Raw genomic sequence first — 26017 nt, 5'->3', positions numbered from 1 at the left:
AAGAATCAAGTTTGGAGTGTCTGTGACATTTTGGGTGCACTTACAGGTGAATCCGGAGCATTGCTACTGCCCACGCAAAACAAAAAACAGTCAAAACAAGTTTGACAGATTATTTGTGCTCATGTTGGATTCCATCAGCATCAAAGAATAATTAGGAACATCTGCTTCAGGGCCTTTAAAGCTTAAAAAATGCTAGAACCATTTTTCAAAATGTCTTAATCGTGACGATTTAGCGGAAGGAAAGCAGCAGTTCCAATTATTTTGTCAAAAATTATTTCAGTTTGGCCAGTTATTAGGATGCCACCATTACGAACCAGCAGGCCAGGTCCCTAAATTGGGAGTAATTGTTTGATAAATGCTGGTTCCTTTTAAAGGAGCAAATTTTACGATTTATAAAAAAAATTTAAAAAAGGAAACTTCCTGTTGTCCCATTGAAACACGGTAATTTGACAAACTGACAATACAACAGCCCAGCTAGAACGAGTTAGTCAGTATGAATAAAGCTTTTATGAAATGGTGTTTTCCAAGAGACAACTTATGGTTCAGAACAAACAAAAAAAAGACCCATAAGAGATAAATTTCAGATATAGAAATACAGTTCAGGCCAAAAAGCTAAGAAATATGCTTTATCTGTCTTGCCCAGCCTGTATTTCTGTTGCAGAAGTTGCTGCTGGCTGTGAATTGACAGCGATAACCTCACAAATTAGATTTGGCTCTGTGGCTTTGAGCTGTGCCAGATCTATTTGAGACTACCATTCTGCACTGAAACGTCCGAGGCTAATGTAGGAGAAATACATCTGAAATTGAGCAGCACTGGACCTTACCTGGAAAAAAAAGAGGATTTACTGTAAGGCTTAGAAAGGTCAAAACTTAAATCTTACATTTGGAAAAGTTATTTCACAATAATCTGCTTCACTTTTCGAAGCTGATCAATAGCTCCTGATATACACTAGCAAGACTGCCGTGTCTTGTTAGAAGCTAATTTAATAGGCCATCAATCTTTGTACGTGCAGTGGCAGCTAAATATACACAAGTAATTTACCTCACCTTGAAACTCCTCGGCTCTCACAAAAAAAAAAACATAGAGGGAATCCAGATTTTCTCCTGTCTTTCAAGACATTATATTGTTTCATATGCCTTTTCCCCCCTCTTCCCTTAAATCCTGTGAAGCTTGTTATTTTAGTGGCACCTTTCACTGTGTCTTCACCCCTTTCTCTGTAATTTGTTCACCCTGCACTCTGTGGTCCTCGAAGGGAGATTACAGATAGCTGGAGGTGTGGCAGTGCTGTAATTGAGGGGCAGAGGATGTGTGTGTATGTGAGTGTGCCCTAAAACACCAGCTAAACACTAGAAATCTTATTACTTAAAGACAAGAAGGGAGCGAGTAAAGGAGGGATGGAAAAAGAAGACAAATTGGATTGCAAAGGTAGGATGGGCTTGTTTCAATCTTCCCTTCGCAGCTTAATTTTCTGGCTCGAGTCTGATATCACCCATTAAGCCATCAAAGCATAATACTGATTCTTTTGTATCCTGTTTTTAAGGCTGATTTAACAGGCAGGGTGCAGAATTAACTGAGAGAGTGAATAGTTTTGAGCCTGGTTCCGGTGAACTCCAAGCTGTGCTGTAGGAAAGTGCTTAGCGAGCTGCAGAGGCACTTGCAGAAAGTACCCGGGTTAATCTCAGGGAGAGGGTTGAGGTAAATATAGAGAGAGAGGGAGAGAGCCCTAATAGGATTAGTCTGAGTCACACAGACATGCGTCACTGCACATGAATGCACAAAAACACGCACACATGCATACGCTCCTTTGAATAATACATGCTTTGGATATGTGACCAAATGCACACAACACATGCTGAAGCTTTTTTTTTTTTTTTTAGGTGAGCCTAGAAGCATGGCTGTACTGTACAGGTGTCGATGTAAGTCAGTTATGCTTCTCTTATCATGAACTGTAATGTTTGAGTGCAAGAGATCTCAGACCGATCTCAGACATGTGGTGAAAGCATCATCTAAGAAATTAGTATACCTGAGGTTATCCATGAAGTCGGTCTGGCAGTTGGTGGAAATGGCCCTCTGGCAGTGTGTTTGAGTGTGATTGCAAGTGATATCAAAGTGGATGTACACTGTTACAGTGGTGGATGCTGATTTTTAGCCAAACATTCAAGTAAAGAGGTGAGGATATGTTGAGGTAATCTATGTGAGTCAAAAGCTCAGACTTCAGAATGCTCCAAGCACTCATATTACAACAAATCGTTCCTAAAATTGGCTCCATTTGATGTAAATAAGGGGGGATAACCCTAATATGGTCACAGCAGCTACAGCTCCCACCACCTGTTCAAGTCTTTTGATTGCAAGAGGCTGCCAATCAAACAAATATTTGCTTAAAAGAAATAATGGATGAACTGATGTGCTACACCAAATCCTACTGTAACATAAACATGGATTATTGTGAACTGTTAATCATGCAAAGCTACTCTCGCAGAGGTCAAGACTAAAAATGTCTCCCTTGAGTATAATTTCTTTAACTAATTAAATGTTTTTGTTCTAATCCAACAACAAACTCTTGATCTCAGATGCAAATATCATGAAACTGTAGGGCAGTCGGTGTAGAACGAGCACGCTTCACTGGTCAGCAATGAGTAAGCCATAATGAGTATAAACACAATGAATGGGGAGAGGTAATGGTGGCTTGCTGTAACCAGAGCTTAGCATTATGTAGTTACAGGGCAGGCAAACACCAGTGGGCACTAATTAAATAACATTCATGTCTGTGCTTAAATAAAACTGTAGTGTGCCAATAAAGGAGGCAAAGCAGATACTTTGATATTTTAGCCACTGCAGCTTTAACCACAGCCGGCAGCGTGTCAGTGCTTCCATGTACATTTAACTGAGCTTTGAGGTGCTGATGCTCTAGCGTTTCCCTGTTTCAGCCTAACTTAAATCCAGTGGAGAAAAAATGTCAACCAACCAATCCTTTCATATCAAAGGCGTTAGTCATCCTTTGGTAAAAACAAAGCAAAAAAGACACACTTTGAAAACACAGAGAACAGACAAGACTTTAGAGGTATTACAAAAAAATCTATATTCATTTGTTTTAACAAACAAAAATACAACCAAAGCTGCAAGTCTGGGTTAAAACTGCAATATGAGCTGCGAACTAAGGAAATACAAAAATCAATCCTGCTGTTATTCAAGTGTGAACAAATCCTTTGGTAACAGGTAAAACAGATACATTCATCAGTTACAAATAAGTAAGCCTAAAATTAATCTCCCAAAACATAACATGTAGTAAATAACAATGGCTGCTTGGGCCTAAATTAAAGATCAAGGTATTAAGAGTCAGAAAAGGCGAACAGAGGTGATTCCCAGCAACAGACTGAATATGAAAGATGAACGTAGCCTCATGGTTTGAAAAGGGAAACCAGTGAGAATGATCTTAAACTGACATTTTTTCCACCCAATGGCCAGCAGAGAGCTACTCGTTCTTCTACTTCTCACTGGTTTCAATCAGTTTGATTTCTTATGATTTTCATTATGTAATTATTGTTAATTTTAGAGTAATTCAGACAATAAAGGATGAAAACCGTAAAAAATCCAAGCATTCAAAATGCTCTTCTGATGTCACAGTGGCCCACACCATCTTCCCTGTACAGTCTATGTTCCCAACCTGGATGTGATCACAATAGAAATATGAAGTTTCACGACATGAATTTACAGGAAATTTATATATATATCGATATCATCGATATTTATCAATATGTTAATATGGTTTTTCTTATTTTTTAGATTTGCTGGTTTATTTTAGTCCTTCTAAACTGTTAAAGCTGTTAAACTGAAACTAATGAATGACCAAAAGTGTCTTGGTGGAACGGATCCATCCAGTGAAGAGGGATAAGTGGTAGGGCTGCACGATTTTGCATAAAATGAGAATCACGATTTTTTTGCTTAGAATTGAGATCACGATTCTCTCACGATTCTCTTTTCCAATATAAATATTTATTGCACTTATTAACTGCACATCAACTTCGTAACAGTTGAGACTGAACATAAAGCCAATAAATAAACATAAAAACAACAAATGTCTCACGTTTTGTGGTTGCCGCAAAATGTTGTACTGCTTGAAATTCTGTCTCCGTCGTTGCTCGACACTGCATGTATAGAGCAGGTAGTGCAACAATAGAAAAATAGTTGCGGGACGGCACTGTGTAGCGTTTGTCTAGGGTGTTGATCATTTTCCTAAATCCCTCGTTTTGCACAGTGTTGATGGGAGCCATATCTTTCGTCAGGTGCTAAGTAATAGCCTCCGTAATTTCTTTGTTCCTGCGGGAGTTCGACGTGTATAGGGAAGCGCTGTATAAGGTTCCCGTTATTGATGTTTGGGTGGTTGACCGGGACGGATTTTCTCCTGTCACTTTTTCGTCATCCCTGACGTGCTCTCCGCTGTTTTTTCCCTGCTAATTTTAGCATCACACGGCACAGCTTCTGTATCACGTGGTATAAGGCTCCGCCCTTGTCATTTGTTGAGCAGGAAGAGTGAGCGCTTGTTTTCATGCAGATTACGTCCCGGATCAAAATGCGGTACAATTGTCGTCGTGTTTTGTTTTGTTTTTTTGTTTTTTAATCGTTGTCATTTGGAAATGAGATCGCACATAAGTATGGATTGAGATCGCGATTTTCTAACGATTAATCGTGCAGCCCTAATAAGTGGCCAAACATGCTGGGAACCATGTTGGGAAATGTTTTGGTGATTGTTTTCTCCAGAGAGAGAATTTTAGACAGTAGAAGAAGAAACGTAATATAACCTTGTTATTCTTTAGGAGGTCACATTTTAACTCAGAACATACTGCAGCTTTAACGTGTGATTTAGGGAAAGTATTGGTGAAATTGCTCTGGACAGTTGAAACATTACTGGAGTGTCTTTTGGAGACATGCAAAACTGCATGTGAAATTCTCATGTTAAAAACTATTAAGAGACCAGCGGTGGACAAGGGACGTCTATGGGATGTAATAAATAAAACAAAAGCTGACAGCTGACTGTTCAAGAGTTAACTCTACATCTAACCTCCTCTCTCAAGAGAAAGATTCAATAGTGAAGAGAGAAAAATAATTTGTTCCTCATCAGCCCATTGTCCATCTGTTCCACTATGACTCCTTTATTCCACCACTTTGTTAGATTCCCTCCATATTTTCTATTTCCTCCCACTATCACAGCTTTGCTCTATTTCCCTCAGTCTTATCTCTGAATGAATGCTAGAGTTCTTTCTCTCTAACTCCTCCTCAAATCTTCCCTCCTTCATCACAGCTCGTCCCGTGCGCTCCAGTTCTCCAGTTCAGATTGCAATACGTCAGAGTTTTGGGCTTCGAAACTCAGCTCTTCTTGCTCCTGAGTTTTCCTGGACTTGGCTCGGTCCCAGTCGGTCCTGACTGACTCGTTGTCCCAGACTACTGATGTTTCCGTGTCACTGATGTAGCCCGGGTCTCCTGTGTAATGGGTCGGATACACCAGAAGCGGCTCAGCAGAAAATGCACGCAGGTCCCGACGCTCAAAGTGGTCCATGTACTCTGATCTGATGAGCGAGACAAGCGGGGATGTGATTAGATTTACAAGAGCGCCACAGAAGAGGAATCACAAAGAGGAGGCAGATAACAGGAACAAAGAGAACACGTGGAGAGCAGATGGGTTATACTTACACTGGATGTTTGTTGTACATGACAGGAAGGAACTCGTCAACAGGCAGCATCTTCCTTAGAGGATCTGCACCGAGGAGCTTCTTGGCTCCTTGTAACGACAACATGTAGCCAAGAGTCCAGTAGGAATAGTCGGCCTCCACCAGATTGTGGATGTTTGGTAACGACTTCTCTGGATGGTCCACCTGCATTCGTTTCCGCCCAATATAACTGCAAGAGTTGTTCACATATAAGAGGCACAGATCACAGATTTGAAATGACAGCTAATAACAGTAAATCTACTCTATTGTCTTAACAACTATGCTGAATCCAGATGGAAGAGATGGTAGGCATCAGATTTGAATATGACCCTTTTAGTTTTATCCTCTTGAATTAACTAAGTGAACTTATATTTTAATTAGCAACTAAGAATCAGCACACAGATGAATATTGTTTCAATTTGTTTTAAAACCCACTGTGAGCAGGCACACTTCCCTCTGTGATGCTTCAGAACATTAATGTAAAATTCTGCAGTGATGGTCTAACTGTGGAGGAAAAGTACACAACGCAAAACCTTGAGAACTACTCCTGCCCTGATGCGCCTTCTTGGGGCTTGGACACTTGCTGGGAAACTCTCATCAACAGTGAAGATTAGGGTTGGGCAATATGTAAAAATTTTCCAACTGACAATTGTCAGTCCAATAATCGGCGATGGGCGATACATGTGCGCATGTGCAGACTTTTTGATGGGCGGAGAAATGTAGTCATGCACGTGTTTACCACACAGAAGAAGTCCAAACATGGACGAACTAATTTGCCCAAAAAATAAGGGATGACAGCGTTAACCCGGTCATCACGATCAAAATTTTTAATGTGCTCAACCCATCTAGAGCGCAGAATGAACAGACTTTGGACAAACTGCCCGAAATGCGTTGACAGAGACATTTCAGGGATTTTGACTCCAGATGGGTTCATTCTTAATCGCGATAGTTGTGATGACGGTGCGTTAATGCTGACAACACTAAAATAAAATATAAAGTTGCCCATTTGGGATGAAAGAGGTAAACCTAAGGATCTAACCAAAGCGGTGTGCCGCTTGTGCAGACGTATAGTGCGAGCAAAGTACTCAAACACGACTAACTTGCATGAGCATGTACGTGTCCACCATCCTAGGCTATCACCAGCTTCTGCAGCTCCATCAACAAGCATTTGGGCGTATTCTGAGGAGGGTGCATTTGCTCGCAGATGAAAGAGGATGCTGTTAAAACAGCGCTATTATTATTTTTTTCTGTTGACTGCTTCTATTAGCTCCATCATTATTAGCAAACTTACTTATGGGCAAATAAATAAATAAATCGCCCTTATAAAAACGATCACCGATGGGCTCAGCCTATCGTCGATAGTCGATATATTCGTCCAGTCGCCCAAACCTAGTGAAGATGTGCACTGGTTAGCTGATACTGGATATCCACGGTGAAATTGCAAATGGACACAAGTAAGTAGGCAGAATGGGACCCACATCCCTTTCTCTTGCCAGACAGTAGCAAATGCATCAATTACAACGTTTGTGCAATTATAGCTTAAAAATAACTCCACATAGCAATATTGGAGTTCGATTGATAATTTCCACTTAATAATGTGATTGGAATAAATGTTTGTGTTTTAACAACATTTTTTCACACTCGCATAGCGGAAACTCTTAATGAGATATCAATGAGTCTCTGCTGCCACTATGACAAAGAACCCAGCATCAAGAAAATTCAATCAATTCCTCCTCAGCTGTTGAATTCATAAGAAAAAAAATACGAATATAAAAATATACAATCGGGCTTTTAGAAATACTAAATATAGTTGCAGCTCAGCTCAAGCAGACTTTGCTGCAATATTTGAAGGTCATGTCTAGATGAGTCTCCCGAACAGCTCTTATTTCGGATAGTTTCAATGAAAATGCCGTAGGATGGTGCTCAGGAGTGGGATGCTGCACTGGATTATTCCCACAAGTGTTCTCAGCATCTGACTGGTGGCGTCTGAGATATCGTGTGACAGATGGTTGGATTTCACTGTAAGAGGATGATGGAGATGATAATCCTCTCTGTTTACTACACTGTGTATTTCCTCAGTTCACTGAAGCATCACTCACATGAGATCCCAGTCCAGCTTGTGTGATGTCACTTCCTGCAGCAGTGCCTGAAGGCGACGTTTGAAGAATACTTCAAAGCGGAGGTCGTCCTCGATGACCAGAGAAGTCTGGAGACCTCGGTCTACTATCTGAACGAAGACATATGGATATGGAGCATTACAGTGCTGCCAATATATTGGTGAGCCTGTGCATAAAATCCATCATGTACTTAGGTGGATTTAGTGTAACGTTTGTTAAATCCTTTTTGACCTTTATGGGTCCTTCGTACAAAATGATTACAAATGGCTAATTTTCTATAATTACACATAAAAGCCTGTGTGTTTGTTCATTCTCCCAAAATAACAGGAGAGGCTGAATACAGCTGGTTTAATTACTATACTGACTGAGCTTTTTCCTGACAAACAGTGCAGCTAAACTATGAAGTCTTTTATAAAGATTCTTTATGAAAACTACCAGTTGACCATGTAGACTGGGCACACACGACATTGGTTCCCAAATTGTAACCTAACTATTTTTGATGGCCTCCAGTGTAGCCAGGATATCCAGATAGTGGATATCTGCTTTTTGACTTCCCGGTTATTGTTTGCAAATACAGATACAATGAAAAAGGCTCATGAAAATGCAATAAGTCACTGGTTTTGCAACTGCATTTTGGTGAATACAGTCCCTTAATTGCTCTTCATGTGGACTGTTTAAATGCATGCAATCAAAGTCTATTCAAACATGACTGGTAAACAGAGGCTGGACAACAAGAGAACTGTAATTGGAGAAAGCTACCAGTCTCCTTTTCTTTGCTTATACATCCTACATAATCACATGCAGATAGCAGTTCATAGAGATTACATGCACTGCAACGCCCTTGAGTAGATGCATGCCGGGTTTTTGCCCCTAACCCTAACCCTCGCTTGTAATTCCTCTCTCTTTCCTTGCACTTTTTATATTTTCATCATGAAAATAATAATAATAAGATGTACAAATGTACAAATAAGATGTACAAATTTGTCCAAAAAAAAAGCAGCGCTCTCATTGAAACATATAGAAGACAAGTTTATTTGCCGCTCAAGCCACCTTTCCTCACGCAATCTCAATTATTGTGTTTTTAACAATAAACCTTATCTAAGATGTGCAGGTAGACATAATTGCCTTAGGCCAGCTCAAGAGTCTCACCTCCTTCCAGATGTTGTAATGAGACAAGAAACAACCCAGTTCACCCTTGGTTAGAGGTCGACCGTGATAAGGGTCTTTGTATCCTGGCAGCATCTTAAGCCCCATAGACTCTATATCAGACTTGTTCAGAGCTCTGAGAGAAAGAGATGGACATTGAGATTTAATATGGAATCGATACTCAAATGAAACAGTGAATAAACATGTACAACACAAATATATTCGTAAGCCATACAGGTATCAGGACTGACTGCAGAAACAAATCAATTACGAATAACTGAATAACAGCCTAACTTTTGGACAGCCCACGCGAAGGTTAGAGACATAAATAAGCAAAAAGTATGTGGCTCAGGGAATCTAGAAATAAGAGCAAGCGACCAGCTGCTTTTCACCTGGTTGTTTGTCTCAGCCCGGGCTCACTACATCAATTTACACTGCATGTTGCAGAGGCACAAATCAGGAAGACACAATCGGTGGGGGAGGAAGAAAATGAGAAACGTACTTGCCATCCACAGCAGCAACAACCTTACAGCTGATCTCCTGCTCGTACAGAGTTCTCAGCATTCGCTCACGACGGTCAGCTCTCCGCACCAGATTTATCATAAACACCTGGGTGCACGCAGATGCAAAACACACACGTCTAGATTACTGTGCACGTATTTATGTGTGTGAGAGAGTGAATGAGTGTGTGCATGTATACCTCATCAAAGCCTATCTTGTTAGGCTGCTTGGGAGGAAGAGACAGGAAGCTGGAGGGCTCCAATGGTGGATTTTTTACTGTCAAAGAAAAAAGGAGGGGAGGGAAAAAAGAGAATGAGTAATGTGTTAGAACAGGAGTTCCCATAATGTGGTTTAGGGAACAGCAGGGGTCCACAAGATAGTTGTGAGGGATTCCCCTATGAACGCTGGAAAAAACCTACAGTTTATGTTTTCCTTTGATTTCCTTTGATGTAGTATTTTGCAAGATACTGGTAAGTATTAAAACCGTGTTATAATCAGGTTATTATTATCTTGTATTAGTATTTGTTGTGTGGTTTGTCTTTCTTTTTCTAAAAAGTGATACTTACATATTTTATTCATTCTCAACTCTATATTTTTACTCTGAGATCACACTGGAGTAGCTTTTCATGAGTTAAGAATAATTCATATCTAGCGTATACTGTGCTTTCATTCTCTTTCTGAAACATGCCTCTTAGCTCTTCTCCCTTACAGCCATCCTTCCCTTTAAACTTTCCTGTTTGGCTACCCCTCACAAACAGATGGTACTGTACTCTGAGCTGCGTGTCTGAGATGACCATATCATCATGCCTACCATGCTCATTTGTCATGAGTTATACAGCATATGGCACTGCTTTGGTAGAAGGTCACACCGCTCTAACTCAGTGCATTTATTTTGTTACTGAGGGAGCAGCAAAAGACGACAGTTGGCTGGCGTGAGGATTTGGTTTTGATGGAAAAAATTTTAAATGCAACTCAATGCTACAGACCAGACGAGGCAAGTGAAAGATGTCTTGAGTACCAACAGCTCAATCTGTTTGAATATAACTAGCTTAAAGACTTCTGAGACATAAACAACTTTATTTGCCTTAATCACAAGAAAACTTGCACCCAACGAGTAAACACAAACAAATCACTTCTGCATTTCTGAGCGCTTTGATCTTTTGACTCACCCATGACTTCAAGGTGAGTATGCAAAAAGCTCTCTGCCTCATCCTGCAAGGTAGCATGAGAACGCATTGGCACCGGGAAATGCCCATAAGTCTCTTTGTTGCATATATACATCTGCACATCTGTAGGCAAGAGATGAAAAACAAGCTTACACTTTCTTTTTTGAGAACTTTAATGGACCTACCACATAAAAACTCCAGCTCTATTGCCTTTAACTCACCTGCCATGCGCGCTGAATAGGCAAAGACAATGACATCATCCAGGGCCCAACTGTATTCAGGGTGTGGTGGATAAAAGGCCAGCTGACGGGAGGCCTCTTTTCTAAGGTCCATCAAGTAGGTAGAGTGGACCATTGGTACAGGAAAACAGCCACGACGCTCCTGCCTGCGGATGGGCATATAAGCTGGTGTGCGCCTGTAGTAACCCTGCAGGAAGTGCAGAAACACTGTGTGCTATAGTTACAAACAGCTCTCAGCTGTGTCCAATTTATAAGGTGAGCAAGAACCTGAACTGAAGGACTGGGATTTGAAGTTTCTGAATGCCTGTAGCACTTCGTAGGAGGTTGAAATATCGACATATTTTTTTAATTTATGACAAAATACATTTTCTAAGAGCAAATCTTGAAATTCTGGGTTGCGCTGACATGGAAAAGACATTGACTGATTGCCTTCTGGCAACAGGCCTATTAACTGTACTGAAGGAAATGTTCTTTAGAGGAATCAGACTGTTGGCTGAAGATGGTTTATTTTGTCTAGAGGACAGTCAGCGTCCTCATGTCTATTCTGATCTGAAAAGAAACAAAGATGAGTTCTGAAAGGCGTCCTGCCAAGACAGGAATAGATCACTGACAGCTTGTGTGATGAATCAGATATGCTGTCAAAATCATGGCAGCAGTGTCTGCATACTCAGGGAAACATGTTTCAATTCAATTCAGAACAATTTACTTTGGGTAATAAATAAATAAATAAATAAATAAATAGAGGTATATATTTACTCATTTGAATAAACAGAGACAGCAGTGGCGTCTGGTGAAGCAAGTGGTAGCAAGTGGCGAAAGAACAAATTAAAAAAATGACTGTTTATGCTGTCTGTGTACCAGCATGTTATGTTAAATATTATATATGGTAATATTACTTCACCAGACAAAGCAAAACTTTTAATTTCCAAAGGAATTCCACGGCATATACAGTCGACAGCCACTTTGTTAGGTACACCTTGCTAGGGCAGGATTGGGCCCCCTTTTGCCTCCACAGCCACCTTAATTGTCCATGGCATAAATTCAACACAGAGCGGGAAACATTCCTCTAAGACTCAGATCTATGTTGACACAATAGCATCACACATTGGTACAAATCTCTTGTTCCCAAAGATGATTGAGATCTGATGACTGTGGAGCTCATTTGGAGCTCATGGACCACTGTGGATATAAAGCAGGGGTCTCAAACTCCAATCCTCGAGGGCCGGTGTCCTCAAACTGTCCCTGTTGCAACACGCTTGAATAAAATTAGAAGGTCATTAGCAAGAGTATAGAACTTGATTGCATGCTGAAGTGGCAACCCTTAACCCTTAAATTTCAGTAAATGTAAGTGTTTGAAAAAATGTACTTCTAAAAGTAATTTTATTGCACGATGTTCATTCACTCATGGCTGAAATACCACCTCAGCATGCAATCAAGTTCTATAGTCTTACTAATGACCTATAAATTGTATTCAGGTGTGTTGCAACAGGGACACATGGAAAAGTTTCAGGAAACCGGCCCTCGAGGACTGGAGTTTGAGACCCCTGGTAAAAAGGGATGAACATGGAAATGGGTCCAAAGTGTTACCACCCGGAAGAGTCGACACAAGGCAAGATGGATCCACGCTTTAACGTTGTATTTTTCCAATTCTGACCCCACAATCCAAGCGTTGCAGCAGGAATCAAGACTCATCAGACCAACACTTTTCCAGTCACCTACTGTCCACTTTTGGTGACGCAGCGCAAATTGTAGCCTCGGTTTCCTGTTCTTATCTGACAGCAGCATCACTTTCAACAGCTTCAAAGTTCAACATGATGTATGTTCAAATATGTTCTTCTGCAAACTTTGGTTTCTTTGTAACGGGTTGTTATTTGAGTCCGTTCCTATCAGCTTAAAGCAGTCTGACCATCCTCCTCTGAGCTTTGACATCAACAAGCATTTTTATCCAGCGAGCTGCTGCAGGTGTACCTAACAAAGAGTATATAGCACCTACACATCAAACACACTCCATTCACTACGCTGGTAATAATAAAGACTCTACCACACCTTCAAATTGGTTAATTTACAGTGTTTCTAAAGTTAGGTATTGTACAAATATAATTTCCTGAAGCACAAGAAAAAAAACACTCTGTAAATGTTCTCCTAGATTATTTTTCAGTGTTTGGAGGACGGCAGGAAATGTGTTTTTCTTTTCCACAGCAGAAATATTAAAATTTTACAGACTATCAGTAGCCAACAAACTAAATAGTGGATTTCATTATTCATCCAGGATATAAAAAGAGGTTTTTAAGACACGTTATAAAGAGACTAACCTTGATAACAAGGAATATTCCGATTGAAGGACGCTAAATCTAATAGCTTTTTAAGGCCACTTTGATTAAATTTAAGCTCTTGCATTTACAAAAAGGCTTAAAAAACACATTCTGCAAGTACAGCATTCATTTTTTAAAAAGCAAAGAATTTGTTGGACAAAAACTAAGCGGAAAATTAGAAGAAAAGTATAAAACACTATTTCCTTTCAAGCAACTGACCCCCTGGCTTAGGTTCTCCATCCTCCCAAGCATAGGAAAATGACACATAAATCTTATCCATCATCTGAAGACATTTGAAAAATGGATTTAGAGACGTAGCAGCAATTTCTCAAAAAGTTAAGATCTTAATTTTGCATCAATTTAAGGCTTTAAAGATCTGAAGACAACCGATGATGAATAATCTTTGCAGTCTCTTTTCTTTGTGTCGCTGTGATTAAAACCTGAAGCTAGCAGAAACTTAATTAAGTGTTATAAATTTAACGATGCACAGAAAAAGGAAAAAAAAAACATCCAAGAGATGCACCATCTTGCGGTTTATCATTTCGAGTCGGTGGATAATAGCATTTTCTAAATACTCTTATTGTGCTATTGTGCTTATTGCATTTTAGACTGTTCTTTGCCATCTGGTTGTCACAAATTAATACGTTATTCACACATCCAAACTGCTAACAGAATGCATAGGATGTGAGATACCACATAGCCAAAATTTAAATGGGGTGTAAATGGATAGCAGCTCAAAAGAAATCTGCAGTACCTGTGAGGTCATGCCGCACCAGAAGCTGGAGTATGCAGCTCTGGACTCCAACATGGGAGCTACAATGGTCTTGTTTTCCCTCATCAGCTTCCACAACACATCCTGATTGGTGAGCAGATTGTCACAGTCGGCCACCTGCGGACAGACGAGAAGGGCACAGTATTGACTATCGCACACAAAGGTACACATGTAAGCACCCAAAATGTCAGCCATTGCTTCACAATAATTGACTGAGCCACGGCAACATGGCTTGATCATTAGACACTGCAAGCATAGGCCGCTCCTTCTTAGACCTTTTCACCTCGAAGCACGTAATTTTTATAAAACCCTTACAAACAGACTGCACTAGTATTTGCTGTAGGCTCATTTTTACTGAGTTTCTGTTCTGAATTGATTTTCAGGGAACATTTTTTGTTGTTTTCTGTTTTTTGTTCAGTGGCAAAGTCTTTGCCTCATTACATCTCAACAACGACAACAGATGCGCTCCAACAAGTGCTCCCAGACAACTATGTGTGTGTGTATGTCTTCAGCATAAAATGTATCCTCTGATATTGGCTTTTTGCACACGCACCTTCAGTACACTTACATTAGGCATTGATTTTCCAAGTCTCTAAAATTCTACTGAAGGGACAAAGTGTAATTCCTCTGAAGGATATTCCCTCGTTTGGTCTTCGGATGATGGTAGCAAAGAGTGCTGTTGAACATATGGGTCTAAAAATCTTCTAATTACTGTGTGCATATGGTTCACATCATTTTCATACTCATCAAGCTATTCAACGGCTCCTTGTGCTTTGTGAATGGGGGTATTTTTGCTATGAGAGAGACCAAGTGTTTATTAACAAGATAAAGGTGATTACTATGGTACCGATGACCATTTTCACTTTCCTCTATTGTGACAGCTGGACCCAATCCATGCAAGCAGGAATATACACCACAGCTTAACAGAACCACCAGACCCCCACAGAGCATTCAGCGTTTTCCTATAATTTGCCAACCATATGTGCCTTGGCCTTGGCCAGTGTTTGTCCCAATAAGTCACAGGAACTTGTGCTAGAAATGTAGCATAAATGTAGTTAGTTTAAAAAGAAAGTTTTCTCAGGACTCTATGCAGTACATCCCATGATTCATTCAACAGCTTGCAGAACCATCTTTAGCAGCCTTGGAGTAATTGTTTTTCTGTTTAAAGAAATTCTGGCCCACTCTTCTTTACAACGTTGCTTCAGGTTCGAGGACATTTGTTTATTCACGCCTCGCTTAAGGTCGTGCCACAGCATTTCAATTAGGTTGAGGTCTGGGCTTTTTCAACCACTTTTCGTTTTGTAATAGATTTGCTGCTGCGCTTTGCATTACTGTCATGTAACAAGATGCAATTTGGGTCAAGCTTTAGCTGTCAGACAGCCTCTAGCATAGTGATCGTGGCTCAAGAGTTGGGAGTTCGCCTTGTAATCGGAAGGTTGCCGGTTCGAGCCCCGGCTTGGACAGTCTCGTCGTTGTGTCCTTGGGCAAGACACTTCACCCGTTGCCTACTGGTAGTCCTTAGGGACTAGTAAAGCGCTATACAAATACAGGCCATTTACCCTTTTTACCATAGCATTCAACTCAGTGCAAAAAAAGCCGTAATAATCATCCCACCACCACCGTGCTTGGCAGTTGGTATGAGGTGTTTGTGCTAATGCTGTGTTTGGTTTTAGACAACCTATGCATTATGGTCAAACATCTCCACTTATTGTTCCAAAACTCTTGTGGTTTATGCAACTTTGCACAGAGTCCTATGAAAACTCTCTTTTTCACATGACTGTATGTAAAACTACATGGTAGGAATTAGTGGAAAATCTTTTAAATTGTTATTTCTTACTTACATCGCAAATATTAATAAAAATCAATGCATATCTACCTGTTTGCCTAATATATGAAGGAATGATGTAAAACAGTCCTATCTCAAAGTACTGGCTAACTGGCCACAAGTTTACTTGTACACAGGTATTAGCACGCAAGAGTTCTAAATAATAATGGTTTAAAACAATAAAATTGTATAATACACTGAAAACCTAACTTCTTGTGTCCTTTTGCATTGTCGAATCGAAACAGCTCTAACAAAACAGCAAAAAAACAAAACAAAACAAGCTCATTTCTGGCAGTGTGCCATTCAGCCTTTAGTTACCAGCTACACGGAGCTGTAGTTGTTTACAAGTGCAAAAGCACTGTTCTTCCCTGAACTAGGGTTTTAAAACTATAAAGAATTTAACACTTGACACAACAGCATTAGTAAAAATGTCAGCCTGAAATTTGCATATTTTGAATTTTTTACCTCAGTTCTCTGAAGAGATATAAGCATTTGTAGATAATGTGGATGAGTGGCTGTTAAGAGAGTGGAGTGTCATGAATCAGCGTATTGTAATTTCCACAGATATCGCCTTATTCACCGAGCTGAGAGCACATAGTTGTAGAGCTGCAGAGTGGATGATAGCATACCAGAAGATAGTCTGCCCATATCTCACGGGCAGTGTCCAGCGCTGCCTGACGGAGCTTCATTACATGTTCATAACGGAGATTATTCCAGTGCTTGGGCCCCACCTCATCTTCAAAGGCACTGAGGCATGCAAAGACAGACGCATTAAGTAATGTGCACACCACGCACACACAAACACGCACAGAGACCCATTGTCACACATGGGCACGCACGTACCTGGGTTCATCTTCGGGTCTCCACTCCACATAGTGGTAATAACTCTGGACCTTGATGAGCCACTCTCTTAGGATGGCTGTAGTGTTATCTATGTTGTGGTCTGTCGCCACCCTGTGGGAGTGATGACAGGAGAGAGCGAACTCTGAGTAAAGAACAGTTCTGCTGGTACCAACAAGTATTAAGACTTAATTTGGCTTAAAGGGAGATGAACATGTATCATTATGTGTGAAATTTATTATTACAATATACAGTATATTAGAGACATGCTGGAATAGCATTGGTCCCAGTCCTAGCATTAATAAGACAAGGCTGTGAATCCTAGGAAAACTATTTTTGGTCGGTGTCGCTATAAAATTCTGTTTTATTGGGTCACTGACTACATTTCAAACAACCACAGTAATCCCTGTACATGATGTACTTTTATTTAATAATATTCGCCAGCATTTATTATTCTGCCACTCAAACAGCATTTTCTCAGCAGGAGCCCTGTTGTTTTCTCTTCTGTTCTTTCTCATTTACTGCAGTCAGCTAATGTCTCTGCATAAATAGTTACACAAAGCTTCTGCTTTTGGAAGAAGAATGATCCTGTTCAGTTTTATACACTGAAGTATGGAGGTGGTAGAGAGGATTATAGATTGATTATCGGTTGTTTTCCAATCAGGATTGTGAGTTGTTTCCAAAAATCAAGTGGGAAATGTTTTGTGCATTAAGTAATAAAGTTCAAATAGTTTGCAACACTTGCCGGTGCACAAACTCAACATTTTAATATTCCAAAATCATACAGAAATGAGCATCAGTAGATCAACATGTCTTGACTGGAATAAAGCCATTTAATAACTAGGTGAAAATTTCAAATATCAATCAACTGTAGAAAATATTTCAGCCTTAAAATTCAAGTCATTTTAGATTTAATTATCCACCATCTATTTATATGGCAACAATAATTTTTTATTGTAAGGTAAAGCCCCAACAAACCTTATAATGCTATTATGGTGTTAGCAAACTAAACCTTGTTAAACATTCAACAGAGTTGGATCGAGTTCAGCATTCATTCTAGAGATAAAGGACTAGGTGTTCTAGTCCTGGTGAGGAAAGATTTAGCATCATTAAATTAGCTGATACCTGTTTCTGTGTTTTGCACCTACAGTTTATTAATGCATCTTGCTAACTAGCTTTAGCTGATAAATTGGGATTCAACCTTTTTATTCACATATGACAGTTTCAAGATAACAATAACAACATGTAAGTGGCTGAAACACCAACACTGAGACTTCAAAATACAGAGTCAACAACCAGTGGGCTGATACAATGGCCACGTGTTTCGTACTGTCTGTGCTGTGTACTGGTTAATCACAAACTTTGTCTTGCGAAACAAAGCAACTAGAACTCTGAAGGAAACGAAACAAGCTGAAAAATGCTGAAACAGCCCACAGAGCTAAGATGTATGAGAATATTTGGGTGGTGAGCTCAAAGTCATTGCATAAGCCTCTGAAGGTTTTTTATCCATGGTCACAAACCTTCAGAGGCTGGAACCTAAAATTAATGTATAAGTAATGTATATAATAAATATTAGTAATACATGTTAATATAAAGCAAGGTCATTTTTCATGTGCTGCAGCCTGGCATTCTTTCAGCTGATGACACGGGGATACTCTACACATTCTCATCCCTGACATGCATTCACCAATGCAGATTTCAGTTACAGTCGAAGTTAAAAGGTTGGATTGCATGTCTTTAGCATAATTAGAATGGTCCCTTACTGCTTATTCTGTCCTGTACCTGACTGCCTTTATGTGACTGCCTTGTGATTTCTGTAAGTAGGCTTTAGAAATATTTCTTCAGGCTTCTTAAAGGACACTCTGATCTTCTTTGAATGCCCCGAACGTGTTGCCTTTTATTCCATTCTCTATCAAAGTGATCCCACACCGCATTAATAACTTTGAGGTTTGGACTCTGGGGAGGCCAATCCATGACTCAAAGTTTTTTATTGTGTGTGTTTTTTTATCTAAGTAAGCTTTTACTGCACTGGCAGTGTTTTTAAGATCACTGTCAGACTGAAAATGAAACTGTCCGCTAGCACTGGGTGAAATGCTGCACTAAATCGTGTTTTACAAATGGATGTAGACAGTCACTGTTGGTTGGTTGGTTGGTAATTTATTTCAACATGTGAACAATATACAAGTACATTTAGAAAAGAAATAAGAGAGAGAAAAAAATACTATACAAATTACATACAAAAAACCATTCTGATTAATTTACATGTTGAAAGGGACTGTTGTACCTGTCTGTTGACTAAATTTTTCAAGTTTGGATTCATCAGTTAATAACACCTGTTGCCACTAATTTTCAGATGTGTCTCAGGTCCTGTGTTAGGTCTTTCCTGGATTTGTTCACATTTGTTAAGGTTATGTCTTTAAGACACTGTTTTGACCTTCTTGATAAAAAAAAATGTTATTTTTCATACATTCAACTAAAGAAATGACGTGTTTTTTGTGACAGGCTACTAGTAACAAAATGTCTAAATTTAAATGAAATAGTTGCTAAATTGTCTGTTATGTTTAGACACGACGCTGGTTCAACACTTGAGTTGGGTGTCTGTTTTATTAATGGGTCAGTGTTAAGTGGCTCAATAAACAAAATGAAAATGACACAAAGACTAAGCTGAACATGAGTGAAATGTTCAAAGAAAAACTTGGCAATGAATATGTTGATATTTAAAGAGTGCAGTTTAATGGCAACCTAAGACATTTTAGGACATTGATAGTCTGAACCTGGAGGACAAATTCACAGTGCAAAAAAAACTAACCCTAAAGAAAACAAACATGCTCCTGGCTGTGCTGCTCGTCTAATGGACATTTTGGGGGATTGGAAACAGCAGGATCCTCTGCTGAACACTTTTGGGTCTTAGCAAGAGACAGAACTCTCATCACCAGCGATGATGCTGACTGATAAAATCTTTGACATCAAAGTTGACATTTTCTCTATATCCAAGTTCAAGCTCCACAGTGAATTAACAGCTACACTCCTACTAGTGCTCAAAATGAGACTCCCAGCGCTGCTGGAAGCAGTGCAGGGCTACAAAAGGATGTGACCTTGAAGAAGATAACAAGCAAATGTAAATCAGCTTTTGATTTTCATACGCTCAGTTGCTGAACTTCTTGAATGCTCTCATAATCCTTTTTATGGCCTTGCTGTCATTTGAGGTTCAAAGCGTCACATCACTAGTATCAGGTGTGGACGGGGAAAGAAAGGCAGACAATAGAGCCACAGAAGGGGAGGGTGGCATTCAGCTGCTCTCTGTGCTATCATAACAAATCTAAGTGTGTCAGGGAGGGGCAGAGACAAAGACAGAAACACAGACGGAGCGTGAAAGAAGGAAAAAATGTGTAACACGGCAGAAATGGATTTAACTCCAACCCTGTCATGTAATGAGCGTCAGTCAACGTGCTGCTGATGTTAGCCTTCCCATCTGTCTGTGGCGTTTTTAACACAGCAGTGTCATCTCAGCACCTACATGTGACCAGCTAACCAATCTATCTTCTTCTCCCACGCTCTCTCTCTCTGCATGTGTCTACTTCTTTTCTCTCTGTTGGACACAAATTTCTGACAGCTGTGAAGTTCTGAATGGCCAGAGGTAGTGAATTAAAAAGGGTTTGTGAAAAATAAATATGTGCGATTGCAGCCATGCCTAACGGATATGAGAGAGCTAGGGGGAAAAAGGCAGGAGGAGGAAGATGATTTATGGCTTGATGATAACATCCCCACTGCATGTCCCTGCAGAGCACACACACTCACCAGTGTGTGTGTGTGTGTGGTTGTGTGTGTGTGTGTGTGTGGCCGTTTGCCAAGTATTTCATCTTAACCTGTCACGTTGATAACTGCAGACATCGACAGGTGGCAAGCCAGCAGCTCAGAATATATCTTTCACACTGCATTTCAAAACTTTTTATATCAGCTCTTCCACGGAGAGATGAGCTATGTTGTATATCAAAGAGAGCCCGCTGAAAACTGGCTGCCACATGGGCATGGTTAAAATCAGGCACAAATATCTGGCTCAGACACAAGGAAAGAAGCTCAACATCCAGGTTGGTTTGTTTGAAGAGGCACACGGACACTTGAATCCCTCGTTCTGGGTCTGATGGAAAAAGTTTCAATTCAGCATTTAAATGAAGCACGGCATCCTCTGATCAAACAGCCATTTCACAGGAGTGACTGATGTTTAGTTTTAATTCCCCTTCCTGCTGTCACATTAAACGCAACTCTGCTAGAGGCGTTTAGCCCCTCATTTTCCTTCATTAGACCACTGGATTGCCAACTAGGATATAATCTAACCTGTCAGGTGTGAATGCTGATGAAAAATTTAAAAGAATCTCTCAATTTTCAAGAACAGATATACTAGCAGGGGATCACAGGAAGTTAGCAGAGCTGGAGACAGGAAAAATCTAGAAGGAGGGGGGCTGGGTAGCAACAGAAAAAAAACAGCCTTAAGGTAAAAGAAGATAAGTCCTGCGGAGGCGTTTTAATACACGGGCTCACATTCACAGTCTATTGTGTCTGGTCGCATTGTAAAAGATGTATTCAAAATTGTTTTAAATACTAGTTTTGTTTCCAGACGACTTTGGGAGACGACGATGAGGAAGGGGAAGAGGGAGGGGAAAGAAAGGGGAGGGATAGGGGAGAAAGAGCGGGACTATGCAAGAGAAGCTCCGTGACTGAATGGAACTTTTCCTGGGCTTGACTCTGCAGGCGGAGTTCGCCCTCCCTGCTCTGCCAGCTCAGGTCCACACAGTAGGGGAAGCCACGCTGCTCCCAGTTGCACTCATTTCATCACTGGTGTCATTTACAAAGATAAAGCCCACGCTGCATATGTGTTCCCACAGCTTTAGAACACAGCGCCCCCATCTGATCGAATCTCACAAGCGCACGCGCAAACGCACGCAGAGTTTTCCTCTATAATTTAAACCCGGGCTCGACGTGTCTCTCGTGCGCCACTGAGATCTTACAGTGAATCCCATTTTGTTGTACTTTAGTCAGCTAGTTCCTTTAATATGTTGACACGACACACTGATGACACTCACCACAGCGCAATGCGGTCCTTCGGGTAGTTCAGGCGCTCGATGGTTCCGAGGAACAGCGGCAGAGAGTGCGCCGAGTTGCGACAGACCAGCGCGATAACGACCCGGGGAGCGAGGATCGGAGACTCGGGGCTCCAGCGCTCCTCGGGGAAATAGCCCCAGCTCCGGCCCGGCAGGAGAACGAACAGCAAGGTAAGCAGTAGCGAGGTGACCCGGTGCATGGCAGGGGCGAGTAACTCCTAGAAGCCAGGGCGGACAGAGAAGGAGACTGGGGGATGTAGTAGCCGAGGGTCCCGCTGTTGTATTATGCCGACAGTGTGTACATGGCAGACGAGCTGGCTGAATTAAAGGGCAGGTCTTGACTGCTTTAAGGGGAACTCTCTGCTGTCCAAAGGCCGTTGCTTCGCAGCCGCTATGCACCACCGTTACAGAGAAAATTAACCGTGAGCTACTGACAGGTTAAGCTAGAATGAATCCTACCTATATATATATATATATATATATATATATATATATATATATATATAAAAAACAACCTTATCTTTCCTATAAGGCCGACTGGACTCACACTTTGCCATATGCTGCCCTCCCCTTTAAGAATAGATCCAGCTGTAGCAGATGGAAAGCCATTTGGGCGTGTCGGATGTGTTGAGCACACTGCAGGCCTGTCATACCTCTGCAAAATATCGTCCAGAAACTCTAAACTAAGGGGATTTACGCTCTACTTTGGAGCTACTGTTTGAGTAAAACCTTTCATCTCATGCCGTGTCCCATAATCATGCACTTGTTATACCCAAGTGACAATATAATCATGATAATGACAATAATGGTGATTTTTGTATACAGAAATATTAATTACAGAGCAAATAATTAAAATCATGGTGTACAGCAAACCTAAGCACTACCAGGCATTTTAGTGATTAACGCTAAACTTGAATGATTAAAATGAAAGATATTAGTGAGAAATGATTCCCGGATCTCAACGTGAGAAGAAATCCGCAGGTATAAGATTGTGTAATTGGCCAGTGTTGAGTCCTTTTGCTGGAAAGTGGTGGCGCTGAAGGTACTGCAGTACCCCCTAGTGGATAGAGATGACCTACATGTCTACAATTACAAATGAAAACATAAAGTACAACTCAGACTCCATAAGCTACTTTTATTTTTCCTTATATTTTTTTTCTTGGCTGCTTGCTTTAGTGGTTGCCATAGTGGATCATCTGGCTCCATCTCCTCCTATTCTTAGCCTCCTCTGTCACACCAATCCTCTGCATGTCCTCCCTCACTACATCCATTTATCTGTGCTCTTCCACTTTTCCTCCTGCATGGCATTTCTACAAGAAGTATCAGTATAACTACCTTTGTCTTTGCCATCATATCAGCTAGTACTCTCTGTTTACCAGCTATAGCTTACACCTACTCTCAGCTCTTCACTTCTAACTTCCCTTCTCTCTTGTCGCCTCCCCCTCTCCTCTTCCTTTGTCTTCGGCCAACAGTACCGTAGTTTCCACAGGCTCCTTGTTGGCCAACAGCACCAGAGGCAATCATTGTTAATCTCCGACCAGTGCGGAATGGGACCCTCCTTTCTGGTGCTCTTTAATATACAGTGCACTGGCTTGTCCCCATATACATGCATACATACATAATAAGATTTTAATCACTGTGAATCCAAAGTAGAAGTGCGCTTTTGAAAGCATTCAGTATGGCCACTTTTTAATGGTTTGATACAGCAATCCATTTCTGTTATTAAGCATATTATTAACTACCTGTTAATAATAATCACTGATAAATGCATTTATAAACACACAGCACTCGCAAAAGTCTTGAAGCATTCCTCATTTATTTATAATTTGCTTTAAAAAAGACGGACTTTATTGTTTAAGTGGTCTTGAGCTATAGTCTTCCGTGATTTCTGAAGGTCTTTTAAAGGTTGTTTTTTTTGGACATGGGTTGTGCTTTAACTAATTTTTAGACCAGAAGACACAGCAGACAAGGGTGTCACTGTTGTATTATACTGACATGAGATTGGATTGGCGCTGGCTGAATTAAAAGGCAGGTCTGAACTGGTTTCAGGGGAACTCATTGTTGTCAAAAGGCCATTGCATGCCAGCTTGTATGCACCACAGCTACAGTAACATTGAACTGTGAGTGAGGTACTGAGAGGTTAGGTTATGATAAGACAAATCCTCCTTATGTATTCAAACAACCTTGTCTTTTTAATAAAGCCATCTATACTTTCCCTTTGACATATGCTGTCCTCCCTTTTAAGAATACATCACACAGTCTGCTCCTTGTACCTGAGCATTACAAAGTTTTGTTTTTGTTTTGTTTGTTAAGCAACTCACTTATGACCCATTCAAACATAAAAAGGCATCTAACTAAATGGATGTGTTGTGTCTACACATACAGACAGCTTAGGAAAGGAGCAATTTTAAATTGTGTCTTTAGGCACTTTGTTAATAGCAGCCTATCACGGACAGTGACTGTCTGCAGCCATCTGTAAAACACACCGGAGGCTCTGAAATGGTTTGGTGCTGTATTTCATCCAGTGATGTTGGGGATCTTGTGAAAAGAACTCTGGAACTATGAATAGATACATTTTAATCTACCATATTATATCAGCTGTTTGGCAACAGATTCATGTTTCAGCCTGAAAATAATTCCAAATGCATTCACAATGCATAAAAAGCATAAATTAATATAAAACCACACAGTGAAACCATTATTTATGGATTGGTCTCCCCAGAGCCCGGACCTCAACGTTACAGAAGCAGTGTGGGATCATCTTGAGAGCATGGAACCAAAGGAAGCCAAAATTCAAGAAGAACTTTGAAATACCATTCAAGAAGCCTGTAGAACAATTCCTGAAGACTACTTTAAAAAATTACAAGTTTGCCTAAGAGAGTTCAGACTGTGCTGAAGAATAATGGCGGTCATAACAAATACTGACTTTCAAGCTCTTTAAAATTGTACAAATAATAATTGTATAAAAAAAAAAAAAAAATATATATATATATATATATATATATATATATATATACACACACACACACACAATGAAACTGCCTTTCATAAGTTATAACCGTTGTTGTTTACTTTGCCTATATATGTTGTCTTATGATCAGTATCCATATTAAATAACAGCTTATTTGGTAACTGTTTTATCAGCATTTGTGGAAATCTGCCTTTTATATGGTGTCCAGCTGCAATATGTCTGTGCAACCTTTAATATGTTTTCTTACATGGTTTTCCCTTCACAGACAAATATGAGCTTTAAATTTATATGAACTGTATTTTTCAACGTATTTATTCTGATATTTTTCATATGGTGCTGAGGGTGTCATCCTAAAGTCACACATATTGTATCATCCTCACAACACCCCCACATGAAACGTGTTCTCACAGCTACGGTTTTGCTTTATTATAGCATCTTAAACTATTAACGCCTACTGCTGCGCTTATTTATGTAGCATTTTCTTTCTTATCAATCACTCAAACCCCTTTAGACAACCAGTCTTTTTACCCATATATTTTATTGCATTATAATATAAAACAAAAGCACATATTTTTAATTCGACCCTAAGTTTGAATCACCAGTTAACCTAATATGCCTGTTTTTAGGAGGAAGCCGGAGTCAACCTTCAGGCACACGGAGAGCATGCTCGGAGAATCCCAACTGGGATTTGAATCAGGAACCTTCTAGCTCTGAGGCAACGTTTGCACCATTGTGCTAAGAACATGCACAGATCAGGCATAAGATTATGACCACCTGTCTAACACTGAGTGGCCCTTTTCAGACTCATTCAAATCCTTACACTTGACAATTTTTTCCTGCTTTTAATGCATCAGCTTTGAGAAGAAGAAAAAAACGTCGATTTGATCCCTAATATAACCCACCCATTAACAGGTGCCATGATGAAGAGATAATCAGTGTTATTCACCCATCAGTGGTCATAATGTTATGCCTGATGCGTGTATTATAGTCTCTTTTCTTCTGGTAGTGTAATTAATGTGCATTTTACAACCTAAATAAATGTACATGACCTTTATGTACAAGACTTTACATATTTATGTTTTTCTTTTTCTAGGGAAATTGAATAGAAACATGCAAAGGATATAATTTTAGAGGTCAAAGCCTCTACTGTGCCGCCATGTAGTTCCTTCATGGCTCATTGCCTTCATCAAGGACTGAGAGCATATGTTTTTCTGAGTTTTTAGAGCGGGCTCCTTGTCTCCTCTGTCAAACATGATGCTTGGCATGAGTTTTTCAGATTCTGATTAAGAGCCTTCAGAGGTTTGGCTGGGCTTCTGCTGGCAG

At 40.2% G+C, this 26017-nt stretch overlaps 1 protein-coding gene across 1 annotated transcript; it reads right to left on the bottom strand.

Moving 5' to 3' along the window:
* Positions 1 to 3055: 3055 nt before the first annotated feature.
* Positions 3056 to 22004, bottom strand: colgalt1b (collagen beta(1-O)galactosyltransferase 1b). The gene is made up of 12 exons (XM_085410404.1): positions 21706 to 22004; positions 16628 to 16738; positions 16414 to 16531; positions 13942 to 14076; positions 10858 to 11062; positions 10640 to 10759; positions 9670 to 9746; positions 9472 to 9578; positions 8973 to 9105; positions 7806 to 7933; positions 5690 to 5896; positions 3056 to 5565 (listed from the first exon to the last, which is right to left on the bottom strand). The coding sequence occupies exons 1-12, from the start codon at positions 21921 to 21923 to the stop codon at positions 5295 to 5297; spliced, it is 1830 nt and encodes a 609-aa protein (XP_085266530.1). The 5' UTR covers positions 21924 to 22004; the 3' UTR covers positions 3056 to 5294.
* Positions 22005 to 26017: the final 4013 nt, after the last annotated feature.

The sequence above is a fragment of the Rhamphochromis longiceps genome, linkage group LG6, assembly GCF_057381845.1.
Source record: "Rhamphochromis longiceps isolate RC_006_pf linkage group LG6, R_longiceps_female_GT1.1, whole genome shotgun sequence".
Taxonomy (NCBI): domain Eukaryota; kingdom Metazoa; phylum Chordata; class Actinopteri; order Cichliformes; family Cichlidae; genus Rhamphochromis; species Rhamphochromis longiceps.
The sequence above is the reverse complement of the archived record's forward strand: the minus strand, read 5'-3'. Positions and strand labels throughout refer to the sequence as shown.

Bases quoted from the DNA above. Each gene is read 5' to 3' on its own strand.
- colgalt1b (XM_085410404.1), bottom strand. From the start codon at position 21,923: ATGCACCGGGTCACCTCGCTACTGCTTACCTTGCTGTTCGTTCTCCTG. The intron at 16,739-21,705 runs GTGAGTGTCATC...TCACTCCCACAG, and splicing joins AAGGACCGCATTGCGCTGTG to GGTGGCGACAGACCACAACA. The intron at 10,760-10,857 runs GTGAGTTAAAGG...TCTTGCCTACAG, and splicing joins CTATTCAGCGCGCATGGCAG to ATGTGCAGATGTATATATGC.